General features: G+C 42.1%; 1 protein-coding gene across 1 annotated transcript; it reads right to left on the reverse strand.

The window, feature by feature from the left end:
- Positions 1–5,535: 5,535 nt before the first annotated feature.
- Positions 5,536–15,526, reverse strand: FPGT (fucose-1-phosphate guanylyltransferase). The gene is made up of 4 exons (XM_084852227.1): positions 15,408–15,526; positions 11,722–11,889; positions 9,982–10,074; positions 5,536–8,234 (listed from the first exon to the last, which is right to left on the reverse strand). The coding sequence occupies exons 1-4, from the start codon at positions 15,484–15,486 to the stop codon at positions 6,784–6,786; spliced, it is 1,791 nt and encodes a 596-aa protein (XP_084708353.1). The 5' UTR covers positions 15,487–15,526; the 3' UTR covers positions 5,536–6,783.
- Between the last annotated feature and the right edge of the window lie 40 nt (positions 15,527–15,566).

Here is a 15,566-nt window from a genome sequence, read left to right on the forward strand (position 1 = left end):
ATAGAAAAAGTGGCACGGGTTATAAATGTGGCAGCCTGTTCAGAGATAAGGAGAAAGAGAAGAGCAGGCATATCAATCAACTTAACAGAGAAGCTTCTGGAAGCTGTGTGAGGTCAGGAAGGGGCAGGTAGAGTTGCCACTGCCAGAAGCTATTGGAAGATTTCAAGTTTTGTGCAAGAGAAAGAACTGTAGGCTATTTATTGAATTGGTACTTGTTATTGCAATGCTCAGAAACATAAGGATGTAATCTTGAAGAAGAGGTTAGAGCTGAGAAGGCACTGACATCAAAGAGCAGTAACTAAACCTGACAAAGAGCAATAACTAAATCCAAACAAAGAAATTGACAAGTCTACTTTGAGATTTTAAGTAAATTGTGATAAAGCTGTAAGAGACTAGCCATATTAGTCCCACAGAATGAGAAGCTCAAAGGGAGCCAACTGTTTACTGAACATGGTGTACTAGTGTGAACCTAAGTTATCAACTGCCCAGAATTTTATAGGCCCAGATAGATATTTACTTTCTTCGCCAGTTGAAATAATTAGATGGTGCAAAACCAGAAAAACATCTGCCTGAGCCATTTTGGTCATAGTGGATTGAATCCAATGTTAATCTAATTTAATCCTCATTCATTTCAATGGGTTTACTTTAAGTAGGACTGACATTGGATATGACCCTCGGTTTGTGCTGTCATAACACATGCAAAGCACCCTAAAGTATCAGTATGCGAAATGACAGTTTTCTGGTAGTGAGCATGCCTGTTAACTGTTGCTAGCAAATGAGTTTGCTTTTCTCCTCTTCCTTTCCACCCCCTTTTCCTTTTGTGTCTTTTAGACTGTAAGCCTGAGGACAGGGACTGCCTTAGTAGGGATGTACGAAAGTCAATTACCTTTTCGAAAGGTGACATTTGCGGTGGGGGGGAGGTGCTCCGTCCCTCCCCCCGAAATTCTCTCCGTCCGGCTCCGCTCCGCGGAGATTCCGCAGAGTCGCCAGCCGGAGCCGCCTGCAGTCGGACATCCGGCCACTGGGCAGCCTGCAGGGACACAAATGACGGCTGCCCTAGCCACCGCCATTTGCATCCCTGTATTTTGCTGTGATAGGCTACGTAAATATTTACGTAGCCTGTCACGGCAACCCCCCCCCAAATAAAACAGCAGACGCAAATGGCGGCAGCTACGGCAGCCGCCATTTCTGTTCCCTTTTTTCCCCCGTTTTAGCCTACGTGAATATTTACGTAGGCTATTACGGCAAAAAAAAAAAAAAGGGAATGCAAATGGCAGCGGCGGCGGCCGCCACCATTTGTATTCCCTTAGTTAAGCCATGATAGGCTACATAAATACTTACATAGCCTATCACGGCTTCCACAGGGATGCAAATGGCGTCCCTGCATTAGCTGTGATAGGCTATGTAAGTATTTATGTAGCCTATCACGGCTATATGGAAGAAGCAAATGGCGGCCGCAGACGCGGCCGCCATTCGCAAGTCAGCGTGGTCGGCAGCAGGTAGGTGCTCCGTTCCGGGCCCATTTCGCAGGGTGGGGGGCTTCGTTCCGCCACTGGCATTTGGCCTCACCGAGATCCGTGGCGGAATTCTCTGACATCCCTATGTCTTAGTACTGATCTTTGTAAGCCTTTGGAGGAGCCTTTTTCAGCTGAAGCATGGGGTAAAAATAAATAAATATCCCCATCTTAATAGGAAAGGTAAAATTCTAGGTCAACATGAAATGGGTAATATTTCACAAGATTTGTGTTATGAAACTGTTTGCAAATTTTATAGTCCTGTTTTAAATTTGCTTGTAGCCACCCTATAGTATGTTATTAAATTGTGAATCCAGAAGTATATGCCTGGACCTACATTATTTACTCACTGAGTAGCATCCAACTGTGTCATTCTGCTAGTGCAAATCATGTTGTGCTAGTTGAAACTAGGTTCCAAATGTGAAAGAGTAGAATCCAACTAAAGTTACATTTGCGCAAGCACGGTTGTGCAACACATTTGCACAAGTGTAATGTGCAACCACTTCTGCAAGAGGAAGATTTTTAGATGTTAGATATCACCTTTCCAGAAGCGTTCAAAGGACTGTGGGCTAGTAATTACAGAAGTCTTCTCCAACCTGATGCCATCCAGATGTGTGGAACTACAACTCCCACAAGGGCTGGGAAGTATGGGAGTTGTACCCCAATAAATGTGGATTATAATAGATCACCATTATGATGGGGGTGGCAGCATCAACTGCCTGCCCACCCGCCTCTCCTCTTCCCTCCACAACGATGGTGGTGGCGGCCAGCCACCCTCCTCCCCCTCCCATCCCCATTGCTGCCTTCTCCAACTCCCCCAACCATGACAATGGTGGTGGTGGTGGTGGTGGCGGCAGCGGTTGCCCAGTTGCCTCCTCCCTGACAACGACAGCAGTGGTGGCTCCCACCCACCGTCCTCTTCCTCCCTCCAGCCAAGGTGACAGTGGCAGCCATCTGCCCTTCCCTGCCTGGGCTGCCCCCCACCCCCAGCCATGACAGCCTGGCCCCTCCTGCCCCTCCAGTCCTCCTACCTTCCCAGGCAGCAGCCATTGCCCTCCTCCACCTCCCGATGTCAGAGGCGGCAGGCCTCTCTCCTCCCTTAATGTCTTGCTTGAGGGGTTCTTCCTTTGAGCACAGCATTGGTGGGGAGGTTGCCCTGGAGACTGCCTGTGTGCCACCGCAATCAGCACCGCAGATTGGCTGGACTTGGAAATGCCCATGTTTCCTACTGATTAGCCTGCAGTGCTGGAGAACCACACGAGGTGGTGATGGATGTGTTGTTTCTCTCCATTGGCTCTGCAGCGCACTCTGGCTGGCTGGAGTTTCCACTACTTGGCACCAAACAGTTAGCTGGCAGAAATGGGGTCAAGTGAGCTTCAGAGAGCAAGGAAATAATCTAAAGTGAACATGGAATCTTGCGAATTACATTAAATTGGCCCCAGGTTATTCTGGGCACAGGCTAACATGACTTATACATTTCCCTTGTGCTTTTTCCTGTTTCAACATTCATACTTTTACAACTGTGTGAAGTGGGACTGCATACAATTCAAATGGAAGTCATACAGATGGAGGCTGCAAGGGTCCAGCACAATTATAAAATACATACATGTGTGCGCACACGATGCCTGAAAGGATGCAAAAAATTGCTTGGTGATTAATTCTGAGATGAAATATATGGGACAGATATCGGGATTATAGCACTTACAAAAACTGTGTATGTAAAGGTTAAATTTTTACTTCTATGGCATGCATTCATACTTCTGTAATTTCTATCAAACATTTACCTGTTGCATCTTATGCACAGTAAACTCTTAATTCTTCAGGTACAGAATTACAAAAAGGATAAACTAGTTTGAATTACTGGAATCCAAATGCTGTATTTAATATTCCAGTCCTATAAAACATGTGAAGTGTATATGTCAATCTTGTAGTTAAAGCTGTTGAGTAAGTATTTGCATGAAAGAGGGCTGGAATGAAAAAGCTTTGGATGACTGCAAAAATAGAAACTTTGTAATAATGGAAAAGGGATTTGGTTTATGAGTCTGATTGTTAGAACTACAGAAGTAAGCATACATATGCGACAACTGAATTGTCTTTTAACCTGAAAAAGTAGCCAAAGTCAGGTCTTGAAAGCCAATGACCAATCCAGCTAGGGAGCACACACACATTTGGAAGCAGGCCTATATGGGTATATCCTTGGCTGGATGAGGAACTGCATTCACAAGCAGGTGCTGTGTGTATGATTCCAAGTCTAATCCAGTTGCTTGGGCTGGGTGTGCAAAATTCCAGCTAGAAAATTGGCAATAGGGTTTTCAGAAGACTGGCTGGATTTAGTCTCTTCCTGGGGAGCTGATGGTCAGCATTACTGATTATTTGCAGAGGATTCCACACATACAGCCTTGGCTGCTGCACATGCACAAAGCTGTGAGGGTGAACACAGAAGTACAGGTAAATGGTTACATAAAATGGTTGATGACAATTCATGAACTGAGAGCTTCAACCATAGGGCGACTCATAAACTGAAGAAAATAAAGCCAGTAGCTCCCAAAATTTCCACAGAACATCCCATTCTAAGCTCATCCACTCGCAAATCAATCTTATAGATTTCAGTGACCCCCACTTCCATGTATAGCAGCATGAATGCCCACTTGTAGTATTTCCTAGGGCTTTGCACATATTGTTTTTTGCCCCAGAACTTGGCTTTTTGCCTTAGATAGGGGGCTCCTTCAATTTGAAGGCTCGAATAGATATTGCAGTTCAGTCTGGATCCAAAGTGCAGACCTGTCTTGGTTCATTTCCCAAAGCCTTGGATGTCTTCCTCGACTTATGAGGGAATTAACAAGTGCTTATATCTTTTTTTGTGTGTGTGGCTTAGCAGAATAGGATACAGTTCTCAGGCACAGCAGCCCCTTCTGAGGGGAGGAAGCCTAACAAATTTCAGACATGTAGGTCATGGGGCCGGGGTGTGTGCTAAGCAGCTTGGGGGACAACACAAGCTTTGCAACATTCTTACTTCATCCTTGATGGAGTGGATGGATGGGATGTGACACTTTATTGAAATATATGACGGTGTACACGAATATAGTACTTGGTGCATATTAATGACACTGTGTGCGTGAGTGTATGAACAGTCATACAAAACACAGGACAAAGACCACAGGCAGACAGAGTCAGACAGATACTCACAGACCTATAAATATATAGCACTGAAATTAAATAGAATCCTGCTACAGCCAGAAGGGAGGGTAATAACCAGCAATGCAAATTAGGCTCAAGGCAGACACAAACAACAGTAACAGTAAAGAAAAAAATAGGATGCAAGGGGGATTTGGCTTCTAGGGAGGAAAGTAATTGAAGGAAGGATTGGTCTCGAATAAGGAATGAAGGAACAAAAGGAATAAAGGAGGGCACACAAGCAACCACCAACTTTTTAAGCGCTGATGCTACTGTTCCGCACAGTACACAAACGAATAAAGAGCAGAGAAATCCCTCAAACAGTTTCTGATATGTTCCTTCAACATCCCTGTGATTGGAGAGCCCTGGTAAAGTCATTGCTTGATTGGAAACAAGAGCTGTCCGTTGTAAAACTATACCCCCTCCTCTACCTCTTCCCCTGCCTAGCATATTCTCTTCTATGGAGACCTTGAAGAGCTTGTGGGAAGTTCCAAAATGTATAAAATTGGGCTTACAAAGGTTTTTTTTTTAAAAAAAACCTTCTGAGGTGGATCTGAAGCTTTGAGACAGTGCTTCAGCTTGGATTACTTCGGACCCAGACTGCCTCAGTTTGGGGGTGGTCTGAATAGTTTCAAAGCTAGGATATTCACCTTGGCTTCATGCCCCATCCAAGAATTTTGCATAGCCCTAGTATTTTCACTTTGTTCAGGATCTAGCTGTCAGCCAAAGCTACAATGAAAAAACTCACCGCTTAGTCTTTTGTGAATGCACTATCTTCAGAATCCATTTCTACCAATGGTCAATAGAAGAGAATCACACACACACACAAACAAGCCCCACAAAAATTCCTTTGGTCAAGCAGCAATTTTATTTATTTGTTTAAAATAATTATATCCATCATTTTCCATCAGACAGATGTCCAAGGCAGTTTATAAAGGTATTTTAAAATCAATACAAAAACTCAGATCACAAAGCAGCAGCATCACAACATATAAAAGTCCCAAAAGCCAACTATAATTGAAACCAAATTATTCATTTGGTTAACAAGGCTGTAATCCTAAACATACTTATTGGGAGTACATCATATTAAACTCAGTGGAACTTACTTCTGAATAAACGTGCATAGGATTGCTTTATAGAACAATAATTCTATGCACACTTCCTAGGGAGCAAGTCCCATTGGACACTGAAGGCTTCAGAGTAAACCTGCCTAGGGGTTATACCACATAACTGCTTTCACCTGAAGCCTAAAAGATATTAAGGCACAGACAAACACCCTTGGGGAAGGGATTCAGGCAACAGCAATAATGTCAGAATATATCTGGCACTACTACTATGCCTGTGGCAAATACTTTTGCAGAACATGTGAGTACGTAAAACATTGAACTTATCACAGCTGAAAATTATGACAAGATGTCCCCAAACTCGCAATATGGGAATCACTAAGAAACTATCTGAGATGAACAAATATTATTGTAACTTCTGAAGCAGTGTTTGGGAGGGCTTCTTTCAGTTGGTGCAGTTCATTTTGCTTCCTTTGACCTTTGCCTTGAAAACAGATGTGGGGATGGAGCTGAAGGTTGCACGTGGAACATAGAATGGTGCCGTGAACATGCACACTAACTTTCATTCTGATGTCTCAACTAGCAAAGCCATAAACAAACATGTTTAAATGTACAACTGTTTTGCCCCCTTAAAACCTAAAAGGAAAAATGTTGCTAGAGGTAATGTTCTTCTTTGAAAAACTTTTAAGTGGTTTCCAATCGAACTTCTAATTAATAAATTCTGTTTCCCACTTGAATTAATAAAAATGGAAAACATAATAATAATGGGCAGCTAAGAAAATTTGCCTCTTTGTGTTTTTATAGATTTGAAATATTTCATTAATTTTTTCATCAAAAGAATAGTTTATCTGCATTTTTTTGCATTATTAATGTTATGCTACAATAACACTGCTAATGCAGTTCCATTATTTCTACTTCAATGAAACACACTAAAATGTGTGTAGTGCTTGCTTCTGGGTTTTTGTAAGCTTGAAAGCAATCAATCCCCTTCAAATTAAAGAATGGGGGAAATGTACCACTTTCCTACACTTTTATAAATCAGCTTTCTCTTTCAGTTTCTGCAGACTGATTTCTTCAAAAAGTTGCTGCCTGAACTTCAACATGTCTTCTACATCTTTGTAGTGAAGCATTTCTTCAACAGACAAGAGCTTAAAACCATTCAGTTTAAAAGGTGACTTGTTCTGCACAGAGTTCAAAATCCCTAATGACACCTTCACTGAATCACTTAAAGTGGAGCAAGTAGGGAAAATCCGAACTGTCCATAAACCCAGATAGGTCTTGTCACCAGAAAAGAGCTTCTCTGAAATTCTCAGGCCCCAGAGCTCTAAGCACTGTCCGAGGCTGATTCCACAAAACCTTAGGAAGTCTGTATCTGCCAAATTTGTCACATGCTTTTTTAAGTTGTCGTCTATACCAAACACCATGCTCACATACATTAGTTCTCCATCAATCCTCACACTTAGGGTGGCTATGAAAGTGTTTGGCGGTATGTCTGCTTTTGTGTCAATACAACAGCCGCTAATAATACTGTTAGTGCCCACTGAAACCTCAGAACCAAGTCTACAATACTCAACTAAGGAACCAGGTGCAACAGAACACCTTGAAATGAGGACACTGTGAATGATACATGCTGATTTCCCCACATCTTCTGGACTGTTTGGACAGATGCTAAAAACATTTGGCAGCAAACTCATTTCCAATTTTAGGTTTCTATCAGAAGTGAAGTGAAACAAACACTCATGAGTAGTCCCAATGTGGTAGAATTTGGAGTTATTTAAGAGTATAACATTGAGAGGCAATCCTTTCAGAAGAGTCGATATCTTCTCCCTTATTTCCATTAGACTCAATTCTTCTTTTGTAACATTTTCTGTGTTTTTCATGTAATCTTGTGTTGCTCCAGACCCTAATGCCTGGAGAAAGTCACCATAGGCATCTATTTCACAGCAAAGCATGCCCATCTGTTTATAAAATGCCAACAGGAGTTTTGCAGTGGAGTGATCAATGTAAAATAAGCTATCTGTATACACGTACTCAGAATCCACTGCTGAATTTCCCAGTCCTCCAGAAGGAGATGCCTGATAATTACATCTTTTATACACTGCTCCAGAATGACACATACTTTCAATGCTAGGCTTATGCAGAAAATGATGACAAGATCTATATTCAAGTTCTCCTGCTTCTGTTAAATGCAATGGTGGCTCCAATACAAATACACCATGAGTCATACCAATGGTCAAACTGGAAGGATGAGCCAATGCAGTAAATCCAGGCTGATCAAACCTTATGAATTCTGTTGCTCCAATATTATAAAGTTCAATATCATCTGCACAAGTTATCAAAATGCCAGGATTCATATGGGTGGGAAAATCAATGTACATTGCCAATTTTAAATCCAGCATTTGGTAAACTGGGTCACCAAAAGGCAAAGCTGTAAAAATTTTCCCCAGAGCACTTGCGTTTGGTAAACGTTGACTATATCCACCTTTACAAAAAGCAAACAAAAAGAAAATAGTACTTAATTTACATAATGTACACGTGTGTTAATACTCATACACAGATCTTAAAGGATTTCACCCAGGGCTGATTCACATAACATTTCATACACCCATTTTAGTGTGACTGATTAATTATTCTTGTGAAAAACCCTCACTTGGTAGGAACACCCCCGAAGAACACCATTAGAACATGCAATATCTGAAATTGGGTTCAGGAAGTCATGGGATGGAGGAGGACTTTATTTATTTAGATTTATAACATATCCTATCCCCAAGATCTCAAACCAGGTTTAAATAGAGAATTAAAAGCTTAAACATATATTTAAATTATGACTGCCACTGTCAACCTATAGTATGTATTCAAATGATAGAATTTTTCTTAATTATCAGTCATGTCTAAATCTTACTTTTAGACACTGTAACAAAATGCATGCTTTAAATTAATGTTGTATCACTCATTTTCCTGTAGTTTTTTATGAAAAGTAAAATTTGTACATAAAGGAAGCACGCAGATAAAGGTGCTTATATTTATACAGAACCACCTCAATTGCCTGAACAATCTAGAGGATGTTCTGGCAATTAGGAGAATTCAAAGAATTGTATAAGGCAAAAGTGAAAGAACTGTTTATATAAACATAAGAAGACCAATTCTGGATCAGATCAAAGCCCACCGAGTCCAGCATTCTGTTCACACAGTCGCCAGCTAGCTGCCTGTAGGAAATCCACAAGCACGACATGAGTGCAACAGCACCATTCCGCTCATGTTTCCCAGTAACTGGCATACATAAGCATATTGCCTCCAAAACAGGAGGTATAATATCGCCATCATGACTATTAGCCATTGATAACCTTATCCTCCATGAATTTGTCTTGTTTCCTTTTGAAGTCGTCCAAGTTGATGGCTATCACTACACCTTGTGGTAGAGGATTCCATAGTTTAACTATGCGCTGCGTGAAGAATTACTTCCTTTAGAGGTGTGCCTCTACTTAGAGAAAACTGATGATAAGGAGGTTTGGATAATTTAGGGGTTGGAAAAAAGGGGGTAACAATACTGTTTCTTTTGACATTCCAAGCCCAAACCAAAATCAGTAACTATCTCGTATGAAGGAATGTTACACAGAAAGCAAGTGTCAACAGGATTACTTGTTTAACTATGAGAAGTCACTCTTTGAATTAATAAGAGTATCAGCCAACTTGCACAACTCTACATGGCCCTTCTCACAAGGGAAAGCAGTAGTCATTCAGTATGTGAAGAAACTAACGAGCAATATGCATGTTTTACCATTTATTCAGATCAAAGGCAAGCCCATAATAAAGCAGGTGTTATCATGTGTTTTATCTCATCACATAGTGTAGCACCGTGAAGATTATTTTCTGGTGCGCTGCAAACTCATCATGTTCCAAGGAACACACAGGATTTCTGAATCATATACATATACACAGATCTCTCCAACTTCAGGTGAATTATAAGGTGAGTGAGATTTTGTGGGATGTTGATACTTATTGTTCTACGTTCCTTCCTTCCACACATGGCAAGGCTTTTTTTAGTGTAACTGTAGCACACTTTCCAGCTTACGATGCTGGGGTTGATTTGATCTAAATAAGCCAACCTAATTTAAGTTTAATTTTTTAGAATGGAAAGCTTCAATTCACCTTCCCTGCTCTCTTTTCTCTTCAAGGAAACACTGCCCCCTATATAATGCAAGACAATGTAATTTTAACGAAAAGATTACCAGAATGAATTAACATGACAGTAAGAGAATCCCATTTATCGCCATAATGCTCTTCTAAGCACTGAAGGACATGAAGTGTTGATCCACCGTTTCCTACAAAACATTTCAACACATACTTCAATTTAGAAAGAGTAACAGCAAGAGATGATTAATATGCTATGGATATTCAGTCCATTCTTTTTGCAGCACAAAACTATTGAGCTGGGCTCACTTGTGACAGGTTGATGAGAAATGGCTTTCTTTTGGAAAGTATGCCAGTTCAAATCCCCACAAACACATGAAAGTTATCAGGTGAACTTGGACCAATCACCATCTCAGCATAACCTATTTCACAGGGTTATTGTGAGGATAAAATGGGAGAATCCATGTACTGCCCTGAGATCTTTGACGGAATAATGGGATACAAATCTGATAAAATAAAACACATTTTCATACAAGGGAAAAGATCACATACATTTCTGCTACAACACTGCTTTTGCTGATATATCAGTCTTATTTTAGGTCTGTTTACTGACATAGAGGCAACATATCTGGATATCAGTGAGTTTAAATATGTAACTTCACAGATCAATGTTTAGAGTAAGACCAAAGGATAAAACTGATGCAGTAATATTTACAAAAGAATGCAATAACCATACAACATATTTCCAAAAAAGACATAACTGTTATTATGGCTGAAATCTTGAGTTCTAGCAAGCATGGGCCATTTACTCTTCCATAGCTGGCCAGGGGGAAGCCCTGGCTGTTTGCATGGTGACTCACTATGTTGTGACCTCTCTCTTTTAACTCTAAAATTGAATGTTCACCATGTAAATGTCAACTGTTTACCAAGTCATGAAAAAAATGGGAAGACCAACTATCTTCTCAAGATCTGAATGATCCACTGCAGTGAGTAGTCCTCTCTTCTGTCAAATTAGAACTCATTGAGAAATATTTCAAAGTTTCAAAGAAGAACTTTGAAATTAGGCTGGGTTGAACATACAAGGGTCATTTTGTTAGCACATTTGAGTTCTTATTTCTTAGGGACTGAACTAGATGTGACACTAATCATGAGGCTACAGCCCAAAACAGCAGCCCCAAGATTAGTGCTACAGCTAATCCAATCCCTAAGAAATGTCCAATCCTTCCCCATTGAATGGGGTTTACTCTGAAGTAGACAGGTTTAGGGTTCTACTGTTAGAAACAGAAAAAAAGCTTCACAACCAGAGACATAACAAATTCTGACGTGAATGCATCAAGAATAATACCTAAACTAGGATAAACTTTAATGAATCTATTAAACTGGTATGCCATCCAAAAGAACATCCAGCTCATTAATAGTGATGGGAGTTACACATTTGAATCAAAAGAAGCATAATAATAGTATTTGAACATATTTTTGGAGGTTTAATTAATATAATTCAGCTTCTAATGGCATTCTGGAAATCTTTCAGTGAAAGAGATACAGCTGTCATAATATGCACCAGAAGGAGAACCTTTTTATCTGTCTGAAAATTAATCAAATTATTCTGAATATTTAAACCAAAAACTGGCTCAGTTTCTGCTCACCAGATGACTGAAAAGTTAAGAGACTTGCAAACTTGAGGCACAACCCAGCCAAAATTAAGCATTTTTAAGTCCTATGAATTTCAATGGAAGGGTGTTTAACTCAGCTTGGATTATTCTTTTAATTTTTTTACTTACTACAAAGAACTTCTTTGTCAAGTTTTAATATTAACAAGGAATGCTATAAGAACCCACCGATTTTTGGCCCGGGAGGATCAACAAAAACATGATAATGAACACCGAGAGGGAGTTCCTTTCTTTTCAGCTTTTCTGATAATTGTTGCTGGTAAGCTATTTCTTGTTTTTTGTCAACTGCTGTTATTACAACAATATCCCAGAATTTCCCAGTTTGCACAGTTTTACCTGTTTGAAAATAAGACATTTTATTTCAAGTGATATTATTGCCAAGAACACCAAAATGCTTTAAAACAATCCCCCTCCCTAACAAACTATAGTGCAGGAGAGAAAAAAGTGTGGTCTGCAGGTATCCCCCCAAGGCCACTAACGCAAGAGGAAAGAATGAAACCTATAAGCTTAGCTAAAAGTTATGTCTGTTTAGAAATCCCAAATGCTCCCCTCCACAATGATCCCAAAAGGCAAGGAAAGACTTAAGAGCGCTGGCTCGCCTTCAGCCCTTGCCTTTCCCCTGCTCTCCCAGGAAGAAAGAACCCTGCTGACTCAAAGGAGTAAGTATACCTCCTTGCCTGAGGGAAGGAGTTACGTTTGTTGTCTCTGTGCTAGCTCTTTTTGTTTTGTTTTCTATTTTTTCCCCTGGTGTTTATCAGGGGGCAAGCAGGGAGAATTTGCAGTTTGAGGGTTAACTGCTCCTTCCTGCCATAAACACCAGAAGATCAAAAGACTAAGTCCAGGCAGCAAGGAGACATGGCTGCTTCCCGCAGGCAAGGAGCTATTTCTACTCCTTTGATGGCATAGCTGTCAAAAACAGCACCCCATCAAATGTGGTACTGGCATTCAGATTATTTCTATTTAGTAATCCTTACCTCAGCTTTATAGTTAGTTCAGTTAGTGTGCAATTCTATGTGATTGCTACTCATTAGATGGAAGCCTCTGTGCTGAAGCTTTGAAAATCCTATGCCATGCCAGGCTGTTGCTGTCAGGGCAGAAGAAGCATGGAGGCGATTGAATCCCCACCCCACCCCTGGCAGCCAGATGGGCCTCTGAGCCCATCTAGCTCACTTACTGGCAGTGGGCAGGTAGGTATAGGAGTGTTTACAGTCTTGGGAGGGAGAATCCAAAATATCCCAGGGACCATAGGATTGCTCGTTTACTTACTGATAGTGCACTTAGGGTGGAATTCTGTGCATGTTTAGACAGAAAAACATGCAAAGGATTGTGCCTTCACTCTTTCTTTTGGAAGCTCAGAGCAATTTACAAGAGTTTCCTAGTCTCTCTCCAACCATTAGCCATTCCTGCTGAGCTTTACCCATAGTACATGCGGAGTGATGCGCTTATTCTTCTGCATGCATTCACTAAAGTATAATTGTGTGTGTGTGTGTGTTTTTTGGTCAACAGTTTGATACCACATAGAGAAAAATAGTCAGAAAAAGCAGTTTTTACTTATAAGGTATCAATACAAATACAGAGAACATGTGGAGCCATGGTGTGAGGGTCAGGTAAAACAATCTAAGCATACTATATATTAGGGATAGAGGATATGTGGTCCTCCAGATGTTGGACTGCAACTCCCATCATCCCTCACCATTGGCTATGCTAGCTAGGGCTAATGGGAGTTGCAGTCCATCAATATCTAGAGGACCACACATTTCCCACCCCTGCACTATATATAATGGTTGTCAGAATTTGTCTCCACTGGACATCCAGAAGAATGTGTGCAGATGTCCCCCACCTCAAACTAATAAACAAGAGCAAGGGGGGGGGGGATCCTTGTGACCAAAATTATCAAGTCACTGTGTCTCTTGCTTACTTACAGTCTGTGCTCTACTATCAGAAACAGGAATAAGGCTCTGCCATCCCACATTTCTGTATGACATTACTGACACAACTAGGCAGCAGTCCTATGCGCACACCTAGAAGTAAGCTTCGCTGAATAGATTTACTTCCAAGTTAACATGTATAGGATTATACTGCTAGAAACATTTGCATGGAGTGTATGCATACATATTCTATAAAAAGGATTCTGTGAGCAAGATGAACTGAAGCCCTTTTAGATCAAGAAACAATTGCAGTCTCTCCCCAGGTCAGATATGGGAGGGGGAATTTCCAGGGTGGGGTCTTTAGAGCAAGAAGACTGAAATCAAAATTATATTTCTGCAGTCCCATTATAAGCACTTAGTTTCTCATTGAAATGGGATCTCCGAACTCTTTCCTAAGTTTGAGCATTACGGGACTGCTAACAACTTACACAGAGGCTTACAATGGAAGAGACTGAGCATGCTCTATGCTCCAGAGCACTTCTACACCACTGCAGACTTTTCACATTTCCCTCTACATGTTTCAGTCCTGTCTGGAAAGCAAACACACAATCCTGTTTCCTCATAATTCAGACCTAGATCCAGTGTAGTTTGTTTGTTTTTGCATGGGCACTAAAATCCGATTCCAAGTGCAGGCAGCAAAAGGGCAGAGCTGGTTACCTGGTGGCAAGAGTGCGTGCCCCATCGCACACGAGCATGCCCAATAGCATTGTGTGTGGAAATTGGGACAGGTATAGAGGGACTGGCACTTTCAGGGGTTCATCACATGGTGCTTTTATCCTGCTATTGAGATGGCTCTCTCTCAGAAGTTTGCATGCTCCTTAGATGATGCCTTACCCTCCAGGGTGTCTCCCACCATTTCCTCCAGTCTATCTCATTTTTTCCCCAAACGCAAAAAATGAGGTATTTTTTCCAGCTCACAGAACAGGAGCGCCATGACCTCCCTGTGAAATTCTCCAACAGCAGGACGAAACCTGCCTGCTGTGGGCGTTTTTCAGTTGCTGGGGGTGCAGTCAGGATGAGATTTGATAGGCACGAGGGCATTGTGTCTCCTGCTTCTGCATTTCTCAACTGGAGGGAGAAGAGGGTAAAATGCCTCCCTGCAATGAAGGGAGACACATCTGATCCTCCACCCCACAAAGCTCAGAAGCAACTTCCTCTGTTGTTTCAGAACACCCTATTAAGTTCATTGGGGCTTACTCCCAAGTAAGTGTGCCAAAGGTTGCAGACTTACAGGGTGATCTTATGTCTACTCAGAAGTAAGTCCCATTGAGTTCAATGCAGCTTACTCCCACATAAGTGTGCCAAGGGTTGCAGATCTACAGGGTGATCTTATGTCTACTCAGAAGTAAGTCAGAGGTTTCCTGGCGGCTGCGAGAAAACAGTACAGCAGAAGTTCAGCTACAAAACAAGACCCCTCCCCTTTGCATACATGCCAGGGAGGGAGGGAGGCACTCCCTCAGTTCAAACCAGGTGGCTGCCATGTAAAGGAGCCCCCGCCCCCATCCCGCAAAGAAAGCGAAACCAGGAGGGGCCAGCAAGGCTGTGGGTTTTTGCGGATTTTTGCCTAATGTAGAAACACCCTAAGGGTGCAATCCTACGTGTGTTTAGACAGAAAAAAAGTCCTACAACTCCCACCGGGAACGTTGGGAGTTGTAGGACTTTTTTCTGTCCAAACACACGTAGGACTGCGCCTTATGCCACTTTAAACCCCAACTTTCCTTGCCAGTTAGGATAACCGGGGCGGGAGACACCTTTGCGATTCTGAGCACTCAGCGCTCCCCACACAAGCCGCCACAAGCGCTGGCAGGCTCTCCAGCCCGCCCACGGCCCCAAATCCGGACCTAGGGGCGTTGAATAGCAGCCACAGCCCCAAGCCAGCCGAACCCCGCCGCGCCGCCCCTGCGCCTCAGGGCAGCCCAGTTCCACCTCTCAGCCGGGCGAACTTCTCCAGCCTCTCACGAGTAGCTCGTTGCAGCAAAACTTCCGCCTCTCCCGCAAGCGCCATTACGATGCCGCCGCTGTCCCCGACTCGCTCAGTCGCTTCCGGACAGAGGCGGCCTCCGCCTCTCCCTCGGCTCGGCTGGG

The sequence above is a fragment of the Heloderma suspectum genome, chromosome 4 (genome assembly GCF_057233095.1).
Source record: "Heloderma suspectum isolate Gila_16-S chromosome 4, 16-S_ref, whole genome shotgun sequence".
NCBI lineage: Eukaryota > Metazoa > Chordata > Lepidosauria > Squamata > Helodermatidae > Heloderma > Heloderma suspectum.